This window comes from Aspergillus fischeri, genomic scaffold (assembly GCF_000149645.3).
Source record: "Aspergillus fischeri NRRL 181 1099437636266 genomic scaffold, whole genome shotgun sequence".
NCBI lineage: Eukaryota > Fungi > Ascomycota > Eurotiomycetes > Eurotiales > Aspergillaceae > Aspergillus > Aspergillus fischeri.
In genome coordinates, this window is record NW_001509760.1 from 2094255 (window position 1) to 2113521 (window position 19267).

General features: G+C 51.1%; 6 protein-coding genes across 6 annotated transcripts, besides 6 other annotated features; 1 reads left to right on the forward strand and 5 right to left on the reverse strand.

The window, feature by feature from the left end:
* The first annotated feature begins 1359 nt into the window (after nt 1-1359).
* Nucleotides 1360-1392: a microsatellite.
* Nucleotides 1393-2076: 684 nt separating this feature from the next.
* Nucleotides 2077-2110: a microsatellite.
* Nucleotides 2111-2500: 390 nt separating this feature from the next.
* NFIA_054050 (uncharacterized protein) lies at nt 2501-4234 on the reverse strand (the record flags this gene model as incomplete). Its single annotated transcript, XM_001257955.1, has 2 exons — nt 2501-3965; nt 4059-4234. The coding sequence occupies 2 exons, from the start codon at nt 4232-4234 to the stop codon at nt 2501-2503; spliced, it is 1641 nt and encodes a 546-aa protein (XP_001257956.1).
* A 533-nt stretch (nt 4235-4767) lies between these two features.
* On the reverse strand, nt 4768-11307 carry NFIA_054060 (putative ubiquitin-protein ligase E3 component (UBR1); the record flags this gene model as incomplete). The annotated part of the gene is made up of 2 exons (XM_001257956.1): nt 4768-5035; nt 5099-11307. 2 exons carry the CDS (start codon nt 11305-11307, stop codon nt 4768-4770), a joined length of 6477 nt encoding a protein of 2158 aa, XP_001257957.1.
* Nucleotides 9998-10111: a microsatellite.
* An 846-nt stretch (nt 11308-12153) lies between the features above and the next one.
* On the reverse strand, nt 12154-12648 carry NFIA_054070 (cytochrome b-c1 complex subunit 9; the record flags this gene model as incomplete). The annotated part of the gene is made up of 4 exons (XM_001257957.1): nt 12154-12213; nt 12291-12339; nt 12401-12466; nt 12614-12648. 4 exons carry the CDS (start codon nt 12646-12648, stop codon nt 12154-12156), a joined length of 210 nt encoding a protein of 69 aa, XP_001257958.1.
* Nucleotides 12649-12987: 339 nt separating this feature from the next.
* Nucleotides 12988-13656, forward strand: NFIA_054080 (putative RNA binding protein Pym; the record flags this gene model as incomplete). The annotated part of the gene is made up of 1 exon (XM_001257958.1): nt 12988-13656. The coding sequence occupies one exon, from the start codon at nt 12988-12990 to the stop codon at nt 13654-13656; it is 669 nt and encodes a 222-aa protein (XP_001257959.1).
* Nucleotides 13615-13647: a microsatellite.
* A 523-nt stretch (nt 13657-14179) lies between the features above and the next one.
* On the reverse strand, nt 14180-16124 carry hem14 (oxygen-dependent protoporphyrinogen oxidase; the record flags this gene model as incomplete). Its single annotated transcript, XM_001257959.1, has 3 exons — nt 14180-14971; nt 15036-15725; nt 15795-16124. The coding sequence occupies 3 exons, from the start codon at nt 16122-16124 to the stop codon at nt 14180-14182; spliced, it is 1812 nt and encodes a 603-aa protein (XP_001257960.1).
* Nucleotides 16125-16603: 479 nt separating this feature from the next.
* On the reverse strand, nt 16604-18139 carry NFIA_054100 (mRNA-binding protein NAB2; the record flags this gene model as incomplete). The annotated part of the gene is made up of 1 exon (XM_001257960.1): nt 16604-18139. The coding sequence occupies one exon, from the start codon at nt 18137-18139 to the stop codon at nt 16604-16606; it is 1536 nt and encodes a 511-aa protein (XP_001257961.1).
* Nucleotides 18140-18452: 313 nt separating this feature from the next.
* Nucleotides 18453-18486: a microsatellite.
* A 98-nt stretch (nt 18487-18584) lies between these two features.
* Nucleotides 18585-19256: a mobile genetic element.
* Nucleotides 19257-19267: the final 11 nt, after the last annotated feature.

A 19267-nucleotide genomic window follows, 5' to 3' on the forward strand; every position in this document is an offset into this window, starting at 1 on the left:
AGGAGGAACAAACGCCCCTCCGTCAACATCACTGCTGGTAAGACCTCATAAACTTCCCGCCAGCCCCTCCCTGCTTAAGAGATATTACTTACAAATAGAGTGAAGATGAAGCTCGTCAGTGACAAGTCGGCCGGTCGCGTTTGCGCAGACGAAACAATTGAACGGATGGAACCTGTATAATGTGGAGGAGCCAAAGCACCTCCGTCAGCACGAATGCTGGCAAGATGTTCCTTATAGACTTCCCACCAGCCCCTCCCTGCCTAGAAAGGAATAATACTTGCCTGTAGATACATGGTCGTAAAATCGTCAAGGTGAGCGGCTTGATGTCATTCAGACAGTATAAGCGAAGGGAGACAGGCACACCACTGCTAGTCAGACTTTCTCGATCAGCTTCTGGCCAGCTCCTCCCTGTCAAGCGAGAGGATCACTTACCTGAGAGGACACCAGTATATGTTGCTGTGCATCCGTAATACAAAGTGAACCGCATATCGAAGCCTAAGAACTGGAGGTCCAGAAGGCACCTCCATCAGCAAAGTGTTTACACAATACTGGTATAAGATCCTTCCTCTCTATAAACTTCCCACCAGCCCGCCCTGCCTATAGAAAAGTCACTTACCTGAAGATGCCAAATGATCGATAGCATATCTCGCAGAAGACGAATGGAGTCGAAGGAGTACTCGCACCAAACGACCACCCCCCAATGTCCATTATCAGCACATTGATTTCACAAATGCTGGTAAGAGCTCTGCTATGAACTTCCCTCCAGCCCGCCCTGCTCATAGGCGAAGTCTCTTACCTGACTATATGATGACCGAAGTTGCAAGCCACAACAAGACAAGGGTGGAATGTGTAAAGTCCTACACCAAACGACCCACCCCCCGCGTCCACCGTCAGCAAATTGCTGGTAAGTTACTTGCCATAGCTTCCCGCCAGCCCGCCCTGCTGATGGATCAAGTAACTTACCTCCTAAATCTTCTCAAAGGATCGAGAGACAAATGCCTGCATATACAGGGGCGGACAACCTGGATGGAAGTCATCACAAGCTCGCAAGATTCCTTCGCTGGCATCATTTTTCAATTGAAGGGAAACGCATATCGCGGATTGCATCGCAGAGCAAGAAGCGTGTTGTGTCATCATGACAGAGTGAGATGTCTCAATAACCTATTCAACAGAAGGGACACAATGGCCCCTTCGTCAGCACAATGACTGGTAAGGTCTTCCACCGTCTCCGCCGATCAACTAATCAATCCAGGGAGGTACTTATGGCATGGCACGAAACGACATCAGACTTAGTACTGCTCAATTCCAACCGTTCTCTCGACTCTTAGACTGTCTGTGACAGCAGGCTATGGCAAGAGGAAGAAGGCGGCAAGAAGCCGGCAAGAAGCCGGCAGTGTGAACCGCATGGAAGAGCTTTGGTAGAATCTGCGTATTTTCGTGGATGGCAAGTGATGCAAACAAGAAAAGGACCACACAGCACAAGATATAACAAACAAAGAACGCAAACTTGCAAGACACAAGTCAGATTCTCACGATTATCCGTCTTGCCCCAGGCATGTCCACCAGCAGAAGCCAAGGACCATGAAGGAACTCTAGGACATCTGCACGAGCTGTGAAGCTCGCAGCCTTGACATAGGCAAGGACTTACTGGTAAGCTTCTTCTCGAGCTGTGAAGTGTGACAAGCTTGAAGTCAAGACTAGTCAGCAGGCTTCACTGGGGCCGATGAGCTCGCAGCCAGGGCACATTATGACAGCCATAACTGAAAGAAGGAGCAGCCTCGAACGGATAACTCGGTGAACCCATGCCACCACAATCCCTTGACGATAAAGAAGAAAAAGCTCAGGTTCTTACCTGAAAGAATGAAGCTTTTGGATGGAATCAAGCAGCTAAACTTTGAGCCCAACTGATGAAGTCTCAAGTGAGTCCAAGTGGGAACAGGAGAAAAGAAAAAAGAAAAAAGAGAGAGAGAGAGTAGAACAAAGAAAAGAAAGGGTAGTGAGCCAAGAGATGAAACGAAGGAATAGGTCTAAGCTACTCATCTACAGGGTAAAGCAACTCAGAGTGAGATGGAGAGTTGGAGGAATGATGGAGGAATGATGGAGGAAGATGGGGGGTCGAGGGGAATTTATACTGGAGAGAAACAAGCGAGAAAATCTTCGCGTCAGCAGGCATTCACAGGGCCATTAACGAAGACTGAGGTAATCGATGTGCACAGAGGACGACGAGTGAGAGAAGAAACAGAACAGGCAGAGACCCAGCAGAGTGAATGTGTTGGTACTCAGGTACTCAGTGCTCACACGGTCAAATCATATAGTCGAGGACGGCAACAACAAAGTGGAAAACATGGGAAGATAAGATCTTCTGGGGTCTAGTTGCGGGGAACCCTAAACAACGCTTGTTGATATGCCTATAATAGAAACACAGAGTGGTGGAAATGAGTCAAATTCGAAAGGATAGCCATGGTATCGTCCATACATGAATGCTACTGTTACAACCGAATCAGTCTTTCTTCCTCCCTTCCAGAACACGTAACACATCAGCTGCACTATTCTTGTCGCCTTTCTTCTTCTTGGGACCCCTCTTCCTCTTCTTGCCCCCTTCGTTTTCAAACACGACCGCCTCGTCATCTTCCTCGTCTTCAATGCGACTCCCTCCAAATCCAAAGTCCAAATCCGCAGCGTCCAGTGCTTCGCGGCGTCGAGCTTCCTCGAGAAACTTCTTTCGACGCAAGAGAGTTTCGTCATCGACGTCTTCCTCTCCTTCCCCAGAAACCGCCCCTGCAGAGGGTGACGCCTGCCGCAAGGCAGCAGCCCGCTTTAACGCTGCCAGCAAAGTCGGATCCGTGGTTAGGGGGTTAGCACGACGGTCAGACTCTGGGGGTTCATCCTTTGCGGAGGTAGAGAAGTAATTGCGAGGTTTGTGCGGCTCGACAGCGGGTTCCTCTTCTTTCGCGCTAATGATTGTCTTTTCTGTAGTTTGAATCTGTCCTTCGTCCTCATCCGAAGAACTATCGTCCTCATCCTCGTCCCCTAACGGATTGTAATCGGCTCCTACTCCCTCAAAGATATCGTCATCCTGATCTGTAGAAGGAGGGGCAGCTACCTTAGCAGCAATTTCGGCTGGAACCTCCATACCCAGTGGTTTCGCGTCTTTTTCAGGTACGAGCAAGCCATTGCCCTCACCAGGCTTGTCAAGCCATCTCACTTTTCTCTTGGTCTTGCCCTCTGCATCCGTTATCACAAGCACCTCCCTCCGTCTCCCGTTCTCATCTTGCTCAATGAACCTTTTCTTCTCAACCTTGGATTCACCGATTCTCTTAAATTTGCCACCCAACGCTGGCTCAGGAGAATGCGACGTAGCAGTAGCAGCTGCCGCTGCCGCACGGCTAGCTTTTAACTCTCGTAGTATTTCATCCCGCGTTTTCTTCGCAGGCAGCAGCGGCGGTGCCATGGTTCCTTTCTTTTCCTTCTTTTCCTTCGGCGCAGAAGGTAGCACAGTCTGCTCCTTCTCCTCCAAAACACGGTCGAATGCCTCGTCCACATCCTCAGCCTGATCAAGCCCTTCTTCATTCTGTGGTTCGGCCGAAGCCGGCCCTTCCTCGGACGCTTTCGTTACATCCTCCCCTGCCTTGACACGCTTCAGAAGCTCCCAGTCTAAACCTTTCACCATGTGCGTACTCTTAAGGTCACCGCCCACCCCCAGCTCAGACCGTATCTTGTCAAACGTCGCCTGGTCGATCTGCCCTAGCTTAACCATCTCCTCCAGCGCCTGAACGCGCTTCTCGATATCCGAGCCACTTTCATCATGTTCTTGCCGCAGCAGCGCAGCTCGATCCTGATACCCTGTAGGCAGTTTCGTGCCCTTGGGAGCGGCGGACGACTTGAACCGTTTCGTGGGTGGCTGCTGGGACTCGCGGCGTTGTTCGGCCAATTGCCGGGCGAAATCGACTTTTGTTACTGAGCGCCTAATCGTAGGAACAAAGCCCAGTTAGCTTGAGATTCATTCTGCTCTATTCTTCTCTCATATGGGATCCAGTTGACATGAGGGAGTTACATACGGTGTCATTGGGATGCTGGAGCGCATTCTTGATCCGAGGGCGAGAGCGCGCGGCGTTGCACCGGTCACGCCTGCATCTTGCTTTGGGGATGTTTCATTGCCGGGACTTGTCTTGTTGGTTTTAGTGCTGGCAGAGGGTGTGTCTAATACCAGTCGTCGGAATTGCTGGTTGTTCATGATGATAGATCGTAGAGGTAGAGAGACGGTCGTAGAGGTAGAATATCTACATCAATAGTATGTTGTGCACGCTGAACCTAATATATCTGCCGCAAGAGAATGGATTTTGGTTGTTCAGATTGCTTCCTCGTTCATTTCCTCTTTATCGCGTCCGATGTCCGATCGTGATAATCGTCGGGCGGAGTGGAAAAAAAAGCGGCGGAGCTGTGTCTTTGCACTCCACACGGGTACGTCAGGGTTCTTGGCGGCATTTGAGGCTACTACTGCATCCGTATGGGGCAAGCCAAGCCTTTATACGGAAGAAAGAAGGGAAGCATTCCTACGAAAGCGAGCATTGAAGGATAATTCTGGACTGCGTACTTGCAATTGAAGATTGTTGCCAACTGTATCATGGCACGGGAAATCTAGCGAAAGTCATAACGCTTTTATTCAGCGAGGTCAAGGGCTATGTAACACTAATTCCACATAGGAAGCTTCGAAAAGTACGAGAAGATTAGAGTATATCTACCACTATTTCACCCGCGGAAAGAACTTCAAAGGGTTTCCCATCCCCCGTTATTGATGTCTGCCTCCAGCTTGCGACTGATCGTGGCAGGAATGTTGTGATTCAGCCACACATCACGGAGGAGTCGATCATATCGTTTTTGATTCAGAATCAGTTGCCGGTTTCGTCGGAGTCCCGGATCAACCTCGCCATGGCGGTCAAGGTATGGAGCGAAGTGCCAGGAGCCGTTCTTGTTATGGAGGTAGAGGATCGCGCATTTGCGGATGTTGATGAAGAGGCCCACGTTTTTGCCACATCTAGTGGTGTGCGAGTCAGCACTTATCAAAAGAGGGACATGCAGGGGATGTTTGATCACTTACTTCTGCAGATGCTGGTTACAGCCGCCTACTCTATTGTCCACCGAGCAGCACACAGCTTGCGAGCAGAAGATATCTCCACAGAAAAGGCAAATACTGGGGTCCGTCAATTCCTTCTTCGTCTTCGGACACCGTCTCCGGTTGACTTCTTCGATCAAGATGTCATAGTATTTCGGGAGCCCGATCAGCTCGAAGATAGCCGGATGAGGAAGACTTGGCCACAATTGGTGGTCAGTAATGCGGGTGCCTACGCGAGAACTGTTCCAGTGAGAGATCCAGCCGGCAACCACGGCATCAAGCTCGTTGGTTTTCTTCGCAGGGTTGAGAGACGAGAATATTTCGTCGAGAGAAGGAAGTTGCAGCAGTTTCGTCAGGCGGTTCAGCTCTGAAGCTCCCATGTCGTTGAATCCAGCGGTCGGGAACTCGACACCATGCTGCACGTGAAGCAGGATGACAACCTTTCGGAGGAAGGCTAGGGCGTAGCTCGATACTAGCCGTCTCAGCGCGATGATTATGCCTGGCGTTGCTGAGTCCTCGCCATCCTTGACGTAGCCACTGTCTGCAGCAAACGAAGATCCTTCATCATGACGGAACGAGTTCTCCCTCAACTCACCGACGATGGCGTTGAAGAAATGGCGAGTATACTCATACCGCTCATCCGATAGCTCAACGTCCAAGAGATAATGCGCGTCTCCGTGTTCGACAAGTTCCTTCTTCAGTCCTTGGGGATGCAAGATGTAGGTCATGGCCACTTTGACGATCTCAGCCACATAGCACAGCTGGACGAGGTGGCGTACATCAATCTTCAGCACGGACAACAGAGACAGGGAGCATTCTGCCAGGAAGACAAATGTATCCTTGGCCAGCATGGGCTCAATATCACGGGCTGCATCGAGCAGTGCTGTGCCGACCAAACAAGGATGACCAACAAATAACTGGCAAATCTTCTGACGATGTATTTCCTGAAATTCATCGGCAGCACGGCTGTGATGACCGCCGCTCTTGTACAAACACCCGACTGCAGCATATGATAAGGCAGTTTCGGCCAGCACACGGAGATGAGTGAGGGTCAGCTGGGGAATCTTATCGAGCAGAGTTGACCCTGCTTCCGATTCGACACCCCGCTGGGCGATTTCGACGGCGGCAATGCTGTAACCGAAGCTCGAGAACAAAGAGTCGGTGTGAACGAGATCGTCGTTACCGCTGTGGATAGTTTCAGGGGGGTGATTGAAGGTCGAATGGATGTGGTTCGTTCGGAGAGTCTTCTTAAGACGCTTGTAGATTTGCAAAAGCTCAAACATGGGGCTTTCATCCGGAGTCGACGAGACCGGTTGTAGTGGGCTGGATGCGCTGGCGTCTTCGTGGGATGGGAACAAACCTGGCATCGGCATTCTCACTTGAGGCGGGTGCTCCGTCGTCGGTGGCGGAGAACCGGACACCAATTGTTCAATCTGGTTGGCAAGGGGAGGAACAAACGCCCTTTGAAGGTAGTCAAGGAACATGTCATGATACGACTGCAGTTGCAACGAGTCCTTCTCTACAAGGATAGCATGATTCTGCGGCTGAGAGAGCGCAGTTCTGAGTTCCGTGCTTAGAAAGTTGTTAAATGAAATGTTGGTGCTAAGAGGGCCGGGATATGACTCCTCCTTGCCTTTCCAAACGATCGGAAGAAATGCGTTCCCGAGGGCCTTGCAAAGTGGACAGACGAATTCCTTAAGGAACAAGCGCTCAGGATGGTTTCGTGCGATTTGGTGAGTATGACGACGCTGGGTGGCTGCATAATAGACTTCGAAACATGAAAAGTGCATGATGTGTCCACAGCCAGTCGTCACAGGCCCACGAACCGTGTTCTTCGCGTCGAAACCTTTGCTAAGACCAATCTTCTCACTGATGACCTCACCGCCAGTAGAGTCCAGTCGTTTCACGGTGACCTGGTTCTCACCTGCTACACCGAATGGCCGGATGTCCTCAGCAGACTTGTCAAGACTTAATGGTGTCTTGAGCACCTCTCTGATCCAGTCGGGATCCTGAACGTCAGTCTGTCGCAGAATATTGCTGTCCTGAACCAGGGCAAATGTGCCGTATAGCCTCGAATCATTCGTTTCTTCCTGACAGAGAATGCAGGTTCCACTGGGGTACTTCCAGAGCTTGGCCTCGGGAGCGGCCTCGGGCTCCGACTCGATATCGCTGAAATCCTCCTCTCCCCAATCAATGGCGCCTTGACTGTTCAGGAAATTCTGCTGCTGTTGTTGAAATTGAGCCATCACCCTTGCCTGTCGCTCAAGTGCTTGTTTCTTCTTTAACTCCTTCTCACTATCAACATCAATGGCAGGAGAATTCGTGTCCACTCTGTCGAATGGGAACGTCAAGGAAGCCGTAGCAGAAGCATACGCCCGTGGGCGCTTCTGCCATAGACGCTTGAGAATGTGACGAATCTTCGGCCCGCAGGCAGAGAATTCGGGCATGACGGATATCTTCTCTAGCAAGCCGATGATGGTCAGATTGCCCGCCTGAGTCCCTCTGGCTCTAGACAATGCATTAGAAATGAATGATTCCCTCGCCTCATCTGCCATCTCGTCCTCCTGACTATTGTCCTCAAGGGTGGCGGCCAGGATGAGATGTAATACCACTTGAAGGAAGGTTTCAACGCGGGTAGATGGGATAGTCGGCGAACATTCCTTTGACGACATGACATAATCGAGGCAATGATGGATAAGCTGAGCGAAAAGCGGAGTCCTTGTGAAATGGGAAAGATCAGAGAAAGCGCCGGAAGTGATAGGTCGCAGATGTGGCTCAAAAACGATATCTGACGCTTTCTTTCCCGTCTTTTTAGCTACCCATTCCCTGTAGATGCTCTCTGCCTCATCTCGTTGATTTTTGGTGTAATGAGCGCTATAGGGGTCAATGAGATTAATATATTCCGGCTTGAGCTCAAAAGTGCCAGTGTCGTTCAGCCCTTCAGGCGGACGGAATCCTGCAACCTCTTCCAACGTCTCTTGGAACATGCTCGAATCAAGTAGCTTATCACTCAAGCGCGTTGACAGGTCGGAGAACGAAAGAGGCTTGAAGCATAAGACATGGGCAATGTCTCTTCGGATATTGTCACGAGTCACAGATTCGTTATCGTCGATGGCCTCGAGTGAATTCCGGTCAGTCAGCAGGATGATCAACAAATGCACAAACTCCTCGGCTACATCAATGATCTGCGCATCCTCGTATCCAGAGCGTGGAGTATAGTTTCTGGTCATCCAGTCTACCATGCCGAAACGATCTGCTATCGATGCCAGAACCCTGCTTGGATCGCAGGTCACTAAAGCGGTCTGCAGCAGAAAGATATCGCGGTAATACGCAAAATCACGCGATGACACTCCCCGGTACTGAGACATCTGATGCCGAAGACTGAGGCCGTTGCGAACCCACATTCCGGCCTTCATCTGTGCCAGCCACGCGCATACTCTCAATGGATAGTCAAACATGGTAAGCAGCAAGTCATCCGGTGTGAGGGAGCTGTCGCGAATAATATTGTCGTTGGCCATGCGAGCGGCATCTAAGAGAACATCGCGCATTTGAACACCGCTCACATTACGCGCACATTCGAGCAACCACGAGAGTGTGTAATGCAGTGCATGGTGAAAGCTGATAGACCCCTTCTCGACGACAAAGTCCACCACGCGATGACGCGGAATTTGACCAGTGTGGTCGACCTCGAAATCAAAGCACAGCAGCAGCTTGAAACGGACGTACTCTTTGACCTCTGCCTGATCGAATCTCTGGCGCTCCAACCCGGCGGAGTGAACAATTGCCGAAACAGTAGCCATTCGGATTGCCCTGAACAGATTTTTTCCACCATCGACTTCAGGATTGCGGAAAGCTTCACAGAACTGGCGGCAGAGACGATTGATTTCTCGCATCAAAATCGACGCGCTTATCCAGGCGTCTGGCTCGTACTCAACATGTTCCCCAACTGCGCGGATATTCGGACAGATACCCTGGGAAAGCTTGACAAGGTCTAGGAATTGAGAAAGATATTGCTCCTCGGTACGAACGTGGTGCTGTACATACTCGGATTGCAAAAGGTAACGCAGATCTAGGAAGAAGTGGTAAAGGCGCCGGTTGGTGACTGTGCCTGCGTCAAACGCCAATGTTGCGTTCGGATTGACCTCATATGCCTCGCCGACCTGTCTTGTGGTCAAGAACGTGTACAGGATAGCCATCACTTTGGTCAAAAAGTTTCCACGCCGCACGATCTCTTCAGTTATTGACGGCGTTGTGAGGATCTGCAAGGAAAGGTTCACAATAGAGTGATCTGGTTCTCTATCGGCAATGAGGTATAATTGCGCCAATGCGGTGTAGAGGGCCGACATGCGCAGGCCCAAAATTCGTTTGAATTGCGGAACACTGACCACGGTGCCGATGTAAAGATCGCGAAGATCAGTGCGCGTTTTCTTCCACAATCTCAGATCGAAGAGAATCATCCAGTCCAGTCGCGTACGCTGATAAAAGTTCTCGTAGACAGGTACGTTCTCCCTGCACGAAAAGCCAGCAGGCCGAGCCAGCCAATACCCTGGCGCCCTGGCTGGAGGGGGCTTGACCACCCCGGAGGGAGTTTTAGGAATGGCAACGGTGGAAATGTCAGCGCATTCACCGCTGTCGTCAGCGCTGTGCTCGTCACCGGCCGGATGAATGTCGTGCTGAGCCTGTTGTGAGTCCTGCGCTCGAGACTGCTCTTGCTGCGCTTGCAATTCCTCCCGTTCCCGTCGTTCCTGCTCATCCATCAATGCCATCCGCCTCTGACGCAGATCCTCGAGCATATTCGCCATTTCGAAGGTTAGGTCGTTATCAGCATTGCCCATGACCATATCTTCATCTTCCTCTACCTCTTCTCGCAATCTGTTCAAATCGATCTCCATCTCCTCGTCCTCGTCATCCGCATCTTCATGCGTCTCGGCATGATCCTCGTCATCGTCGCCCTCTCCTTCGTCATTACCATTACCATTATCTTCCTCATCATCTTCAATGTCTGCTTCAGGAGCGAATATCACTTGAGCTTGAGGGGCAACGGCAGCCAGCATTAACGTGCGGTATGGCGAATGGTCCTGCCTTGCGTGGTCATCGATGCCTTTCAATCCAATACTGGCGTTATAGGCACCACTGCCTTGTCGCCAAGGACTGAGAAGCTCTTCGCAGATTACGTGCCGCAAAATCTGATCGTCCTCCAGTACGGTGCATCCCGCAATATCAGAAAGCCATTCGACAATAGTTCCGCACATTTGCTCGCGGAATGTATCGCGAGCAGATCGCACTGTAGTGGTAACCTTGATCTGCTCGAGGACTTGGGATACCTTCAGCAGTTGGGCCAAGTCCTTGGATTGTCTGACCACGGTCCTCCCGATATCATTGGTTTCGTAGGCTTTTTTCTCACCAAAGCGGATTCGTTCCCGGCAAGCCCGAGCGACCTGATTAGCTACGTCCCGAATAGTATGTTTCTCATCATTCCAGAGGGCACAAGCCCATTCCGGTTCTTCCTCCGCCTGATCTCCGCCGCCGTACCAATCTCCGGTGAGCCGGGATGCCACTTCATCCTGTCTTATGCCATCCTCTGTCTTGGGTAATCTCAGCTGTTCCGGAGAGCACGAAATGACATCGCAAAAATAGTCCATCACTCGGGAAATCGTAAGTCTGATATTTTCCGCCCAATCCGGGGGCAGGAAAGTCTGAGCGCGCTGCTTGCCCTTGGTATCGCCGCGATCGGTATGAATCGCGCAGAACAAAGGATACCGCCAGGCTTCATCGTCGCCGCAGTCGCAGCAACCACAGTTACCCGACGATAGCGAAATCTGGTACTGATGGCCCGAGTGGTCGGAGGCGTCAAAGCATTTACTACACAAGACGCACGTGTCATCGACGGCACAGGTAACGCATCGATATGTTGCCTCCCCGGCCCGGAAAATATGGCCGCATCGCTTTCCCCGCGCAGCTTCTGTGTACTCTGCTCCTTCTTGAGCACCTTGCGCTTCGGCTAGCTTCCATGGTCCTTCCGGAAACCCGTTCGGGAAGAGCTGGCGTAAACGGTCTTCATCGAAGCCTACTAGTGACCGAAAGAGGAGCTCAAGCAGATCTCGCTCGGCCTCGGGTCCATAGCGACAACCGTGTTCGAAGGGAAGCCGAAGGAGGCCATCACCAAGTTTTCTCTCACATTCCGTGAGCATCATTCAGCTTGGTATAAATGTAGATCCAACTCTCATTCAGCTCCCCAAAGCGGGAGTCAGTACTGCGTAGAGTCGGTTTGATGAGACGAAGCTCTGTGCGGCGGGACAATGAGGGTGATTCCGAATGTTCCACTGCGTATGGATAGATAATTGGCAGGAAAGCGTTGACGTCGTGAAGGTCGCTAATATAGACAGACAAACAGACGATATATGGAACAAGAAGATCTGGAGATAGTGTAAACCTAAACTCAAAACAAGAAATACATGTATTAGTTGGCGGGTGAATTAGAATATTGGAGGAGAGAAGATATGATCCTCGGCGGGGCGAAGAGCTCTGGTAAGCCTGACAGAGCACAGCTGTACAGATCAAACTCACCAAAAAACAGCTTCAGATCATGAGAATCTACCAAACTCTCTTCCTCTGTAAGTCCACTAGATCAAAGCTATGAAGACAGCCAAAAAAAGATACTACCACGGCAAGAAGCAAAGCCCAGTGTGTTGATGAGTAGCAGCAGCTATGATTGCGTTGGAGCACGCAAACAGCGGGTGACCGCTGAATGTCTTTTGCCGCCACTGAATCCCCATTCGCGCATCATTCTCCCCGCTAGAAAGGGACTTGATACACAGCTTTCTACTTTCTAAAGTACAAGGGTCAAACAAATTGATGATGAAGGGTTGGTTACAGCTTTTCCAAATTCTATTGCATACAATCGGGCTGAAAAATAATAACAACAATTCCCCCTCTGTACTCAGCAGTAATATAACATAGGCGTCAGGCAACCTCCCCCGAGGATGCATCTGACGAGACTTGGTGCTGCATCTCTATTCCTCTAGCGAGCATCCACATCTCTAGTCTTCTTCTTCCTCCTCCTTGTTCATGTAACGGTGCTTGATGTCCTTCCATTGCCGCTGTAAGGTGTATATTCATTAGTCAAACGTTCCGCCAGTATCTCTCAAAGGGACAGGTATCGAGGAGGGCAACGTACACCGCGGTTCATGGTATCCCAGATCTTGTTGGAAGTAGTGTCAAAGGTCCTATTCGGATAGCATTGTCAACGATTGCGTCTCTTCGGGTCCAATCGGGTTTCAGACGTACATCTCGAAAGCGAAGGCACCGGCGAAGATGGTGGTCAGGTATACCGCGTTTCTGCGGATCAGGCCCCTGTCAATCGCAAAAAATAGGCTAGGTTAGCGATGCTTGAAAGTCGTCGTCAAGTGTCAGGTATAAGCAGGGAGACATGCTGGTAGATAGCGGAAGCGATCTGTGACGGAGGGACCGGAGTTAGCCAATTGCACATTCACCATTCACGATTCAACTTTAGCAGTACTTACAGCACCGGCCATTGTGACTGTAGATGACTTATATGGGAGGAAGGCAAGGGAACGGGAAGACGAGCAAAGCCAGTTGCAGACGAGCGAGGTACTGCCAAACGGAGAGGTTGAATTGAAGTTTCGAGCCGGCGCGAAAAGCAGCAGCGGGAATCACCGGGTCGCTGATTGGTCGACCGGAACCAGTCTCACGCAGAGCCTCCAGGTGTCCGCCTTTAGCATTTCTCGCTCAACAATCAATACCAACACTTCAGTTGGTAGTCTTCCTTCCAGTCTCACACTCACTGCTAAGCAAAATTATCTTAATCATCGATTTGCGAGCGATTACTACAACTCTGCCTAGATTAAGCCTTAATGGCGTCTACAAATTCCGGTATCACTACTGACGCCCTAACCGGGGAACGTTACATCCCCTCTTCAGTCCGCCCAGACGGTTCCAAGCGTCGCGAGATCAAAGTTCGACCAGGTTACCGCCCACCAGAAGATGTCGAGCTGTACAAGAACCGTGCCGCCGCGGCTTGGCGAAACCGTGGTTCTGGCGGGGTTCCAGGCGCCGAGGGATTGAGCGAAGCGAGCGAAAACAAAGCAAACACAGCAGCCAGCAACAAGAACGCGAAGCGGCGAGAGGCAAAGAAAAAGGCCAAGGCGGCGCAGGAGTTTGAGTCGACATCGACATCGACACAGGCCAATGGACAGAGTGTGCGGGATCTAGAGAACTGGCGTTCGGGTGCCTCTGCAGCTGAGAAGAAAGATTCGACCGCTGAAGCGCAGCCCGAAGTCGATCCTGAGGCGGAGAAGGAGAAGAAAGCACGGAACCTGAAGAAGAAGCTCAGACAGGCGCGCGATCTGCGGGACAAGAAGAACCAGGGCGAGGCGCTGCTGCCCGAGCAGTTGGAGAAAGTGATCAAGATCCAGGAGTTGATTCGGCAGCTTGATGCACTGGGTTTTGATGCTAATGGCGACAAGAAGGACTCTACCGAAGAGAAAGAGAAAGAGAAGGAGAAGGAGAAGGAGGGTGCCTGAACGAAATTGTGAGCAACATGCTTCTGAATCAACAGAACGGACTGCGCACTACTGTTCGAGTCTTTCAGTAGTACTCGACATCTTAACTCTCGGATCGCTGCACAGTCTTCTCTCAATACGCTATCATAAATGGCTGCCGGACATATGTATATGGCCGTGACTACAGGTGCCTTATCTCGCGCAGCAACGACAGCCTCGTCTCCCAGGCGTCGTATGTCCATCGCCCATTCCAGGAGGGATTATGGGCAGACGACGACAACACGTCCTCGTCCGAATCAGTCTCAATTGATTGAACTCGCACTACGCTGGGCCGGTATAGTCGAAGATGAAGAGTAATTTATCTCAAATTGACTCGTCCGCAGATCACCCACACATCCGTACCAATGTGTTCAAATGCCCGATAGTCATCAAATTACAGACTAGGAACGATTTTAGTGCATTCAATGGTCATTCCATTATTCTTTCTATTGCAAGATAGCGCATATTGTACAACTGTGCAGGGGCAAGGGTGCCCCGACGCTAACTAGAAGAAATACTTGCGTTCCGACCTGTAAGACCCTGTTATTCGCACAGGAGAGGTTGGTATACCCCCCTCTAATTCCCATCCCTGCCAGTTGTACCTAATCCAGGGAACATCAAAGCTCGGTGCATCGAGCTTAAGTGCGCCAACGCCATACGACGCAGCCATGTACGCCTGCCGAACGCAATCCGTCACCCCGACGCCATTGTACCAATTTCCAGCCAGAGTCAGCCGGTTATTGAAATCCTGGCGCACTGTTTGTGAAAGGTCCCGCATGCGCGACAGATGGCCGACCGTGTACTGGGGAATAGCTTGACGTTGCAGTTTGACAGAAGCCTGAAGAGGCTGCTCGGTGATGCCAAGATGTCTCTGGAGCAGGATTTGGCACATCCCAATGGCGGTATCCGGGTCTGGGTAGTCTGTCGTCTTCCACCCATCCCAATAGTGCCCGCCCAGCATGACGGTGAGCTTGGTGCAGGGCACAGTGTCCTGACCTACACTAGACTCGGAACCGAAGATCACCCCTAGGGCCATCTCGGGATTCTGTTCGAACGGAACCGACTGCGGGATCAAGTACCCGAATCCGTTGACAGGGAGTAGATTGGGATTCTCATACAGAATGTTGACAACCATCACACTCACGGCGTAGTTGTGTTCTTGCAATTGGCGAATCGAGTTTTGAGGCAGCCTCTGTCCCGACCTTGTAGGCTTGGCCAACTGCTGTGCCAGGTTGGGCGGCGGGTTCGTTGCAATCACGCGGTTATGGGTATTTGAATTCCTCTCTCCGAAGTGGATCTGTGACAAGCATATCAGCGACGAACTTACGTAGTTACCTCTTACTCAGAAAAGTTACACTTACGGTCAGATCGGAGTTGACGGGATTTGTGCTGATAGCCTTCACCTCTGTACCAGTCAATAAGTCCACTTTCCCGGATTTGCGCAATGCCGCAGCCAAGGCATCAGTAAGCTGCTGCACGCCGTTTTTGAAGGTGATAACACTGGCGTCTCTGACCAGCGTCTTCAAACTACTCCAATAGCTCTTCTGCTTTGTCGCAGCCAGCGAGTGCAGCGCCAGCCAATCATCCATCAGATTGTACGTGATATCTGAGGTGGCTGCATGTACAAGGCCCCCAATTACGCGGCGGTCATCATGCTCAAGGTCCCTGTAGGTTCCCAGCAGGGTCTGCGCACTCAGCCGGTCAATATCGCCGGCGTAGATACCATGATACACGGCCGAGACTATGTTATCTGCGATCTCGGGGGCAAGTCGCCGAGAAATAAAGTCCCTCACAGACTCGTCGGAGTCAACAGACTTGGGCTCCGGGGGCAGCTTCAGTGGCTCCGTCACAACACTTCGCAAGAGTTTGTCAAAGACAGGTTCCGTAAGCAATGTCCGAAAGTTCGAGTAAAGCTCTGAGAACAGGCTACGGCCGGGATCGCGACCAGGCATGCGAACAAGGTGATCGGGGTAGTAAATGTAGCGATTTTGGGCCGCGGGGGACGACCTGGTCGTGATCAACACATCCTCGAGTAATTCTAGCTCGACCAGCTGCAAGACAAAAACAACAAAGGGTTAGCTACCCGGATACTACCAGAAGGTGTATGTGTTGTCCCTTACCAAGTCAAGAAGTGGGAGACACGCGGGAGTCGCAGCCCGCAGGGTCCTTGGCCCATATTCGAATACAACTTTCCCATCATTGTCGCCGAGAGGGATGGTTTCCGACATCATCCAGCCCCCGACTCGCTGTTGTTTCTCGTACAGGGTGATATTTGTGCATTTTGGGTCCTGCGACAAGCGGAAGGCCGTCGCGAGACCTGTGATGCCACCTCCTATAACCGCGGCGTTGTAGGTGCCGGTATGCAGTGAGTGCTTCTGGCCATTGCGGGCGAACGCCAATGGCGTCCGCGATGCCCTCAGTGCAAGGCTAGGGGCACATGGCAGTCGCATCTCAGTGATGGTTTATAGGGAAGACTATCGAAGGGAAGATGAAGAAATAACATGACTGAGTGAGGCACGATCATGCAAGAGGACATCTCCAACTTCCGACCCCCGGCGGTAAATTACCAGTAAGTATGGTAATCCTCAGTACAACCGACGTTGCTCAATCTTGTCGGATATTTCTGAGAGAGGTACGGCTACAGTTGCTCATTGATAGAAGAAAATTTAGGTATGACGCATTTCGAAACCGTTCATGAATACCCAGAGTCTATTTACAAGCCAACATGATGATGTTCTGTCATTACACTGCTCCCATGAATCGGTGAGAAAATCAACAAACGCCCTTCCAGCCAGCCATCGTCCACAAATGAGAATAATACAGGAGAATCAAGCTCGGACAATACGTTTTGAAGCAAAGTTCTAGGTTCAAGTGAGGCCCGGTGTATGGCCGTTCGAAATTAGAAGATATCGTAGCGTTCGCGGGGGTATCACGTTATGATTTCCTGGTTCTGATTACCATCCTCGCTTGCAGCACCCGGCTTGATCAGCTCTTCAGCAGCATTCTCATCTGAGACAAACTTCCTCTCGCTGACACGGGGCTTGTTCTGATCCGCAGTCCAAACTTTGTCCGGAAAGGCACCTTTCTGGCCTTCCGCATGCTTGTAAGGACAGTTTGGGTTGAGGCATGGGTTGAATTTACAAGGTGTTTGAAGATGGGTGAATTTGCAACCTTCCGCAGTGCAGTCGGCACCGTTGCGGCACAGAGGCATTGAGGGGTGTTTGAAGGAGCAGTGAGGGTTGGTACAATGGGGGAAGAACTTGCAGAGCTCCTCGGCCTGGTGTGCGGACTTGACGGCGGGAGAAGGATGGCGCCCTGTACATTTCCGGTTTTTGCACGCGGCGCCGTATGGGCATATATCGGCCACGTCCACAGGAGTGCCGTCCGGCGCAGCAGGTGACTGGTGCGCAAAGGGGCAGTCTTTTCTGGTACAGCGAAGATTGAAGCGGCAGACACTGTCCGGATTGCTCTCATCCTGTGCGCCATCAGGCTTGGTATCCATGTCGCCGTCGGTGGGTGATTTTGCCGAGACGCCGTGGTGCTGGGCACGATTAGAGAAGTTACCATGTGGACGTCCTTGACGCTCAACACGGTCGAACAAGGAGCGCCCTTGTTGCTGTTGGTTGTTTTGTTGAAAGGCCGGATTGATCGCAGGTGAGACAAAACCCGGCATGAGCTGCGCCATCATCCGAGCTTGTTCCTCTAGCAGCGACATCAAGTGCATCTGATCTTGCGGGCTCATGTTCATCATTGATTGGGCGGCACCCATGGGCAGTCCGTTATTCATTTGCCGCCTACCCCCGCCGTTCTGATGAGGCCGTCCTTTGGTGTGGTCCCGACCATGAGAATTGATCCGGCCATGTTGGCCGCGGACACGGTGCAAAGTTGAGTCACTGTTGCGATCTAAAGCTCTGTTGATCTGGTTCAACATCCGACCCCTCCCAGCTTGGCGGCCGCCACGCATCGCCTTCGGTCCTGTAGGTCTGAGACCATCATTGTTAGCTGAAGTCCGTGACATGTGCCTTAGAGCGGGAACCCACATCGAATCATCCGTGTGCGAGCCATCAACCATGTTCATAGTGGCATCCTGATCTCCTCCTCCATTACCCTCTTGCGAAGTCGCTGTTTGGTCGTTGAACGACGGTATAGCCTGTGCCGTCTCGTTTGCGACCGGTGCGCCACCGCCGTTGATCTGTCGATTAAGGACTTCGACCTGTTCGAAGAGCCACCTTGAGAACTCCAAAGCTTGTGTATCTCCTTCACTGCCAAGGCCGAGCAAATCATTGGAAAGTTCGTCTGCAATTTGTTCTTGACTTTTGCCGTTGACAAGCATCAGGATAATGTATTCAATCAAAGCTGAATCGTCGCCGCCATCGGAGGTCCAACCCATTTCTGCGAGTTTGGGCTGGATGGCATTGCTCAAGGCCTCCGCCAGAGGAGTACCAGCCGCGATCTCTGTGGTCATTGTGACGAGCGTGTGGTGTTGGATGCGATCGATGCAAAGGATAGACGGCCGTACAATAATAGGTCCCGCGCCACCCGTTCAAAGGGGGGTGCTATCGCAACAAAATCTGCTTCTCCTATAGCAAGAAGAACCAAGTACAAATTGCAGCCTATGCAAAATCGTGATCTTTGGGTAAAGAAGGGTCAACGAAGGAGGAGCACGAGTCGCTTGTTTTGGGAGTATCCTACGAGACTTTTGGGTGATGAGGTAAGACGCCAAGCTGATTTCATCAGCCATATTATCACGTGCAATGAGGCTTGGCAATAACGTAATCCACAACCGAGCGGGCCACACAACCGAGCGGGCCACCTCACGCGTTTCTACGTACTCTCAAGAGAGTAAGGCAGTTCAAACATCAATCATGCCACCAAAATCATCTACAAAGTTACAAAATTCAGTTGAGCAAGAAGGACGGATAATTCTTGCTATATCAGCCCTTAAAAAGCAAGAAATTCGCACTGTTCGTGAAGCAGCACGTGTTTTTAATGTACCCCGTACAACTCTCCAGCGGCGATGGAATGGGCATGGTTTTCGGGCTGAGACACGCGCCAATGGGCATAAAATGACTCAGAATGAAGAGGAATCGCTTATTAGATGGATTTTATCTATGGATCAACGTGGAGCGGCTCCCCGACCGTCTCATGTGCGAGAAATGGCAAATATCCTCCTTGCAAAGCGTGGTTTACCTACTATCCAAACTGTTGGAGAGAATTGGGTATATAACTTCATTAAACGGCATGATGAGATCAAAACCCGATTCTCTAGGCGCTATAATCACCAGCGTGCCAAATGTGAAGACCCAAAGATCATCCAAGAATGGTTCAATCGTGTCCAGATCACAATGATGCAGCATGGGATTGCGCTAGAAGATATCTACAACTTTGATGAAACTGGCTTTGCAATGGGCTTAGTAGCTACTGCTAAGGTAGTTACAAGAGCTGAGATGCTTGGTCGGCCCTTCCTTATCCAGCCAGGGAACCGCGAATGGGTTACATCTATAGAGTGTATTAACTCTACTGGATGGGTACTTCCACCATGCATTATCTTCAAAGGAAAGGTCCATATTGAGGGATGGTATCAAGATCCAGC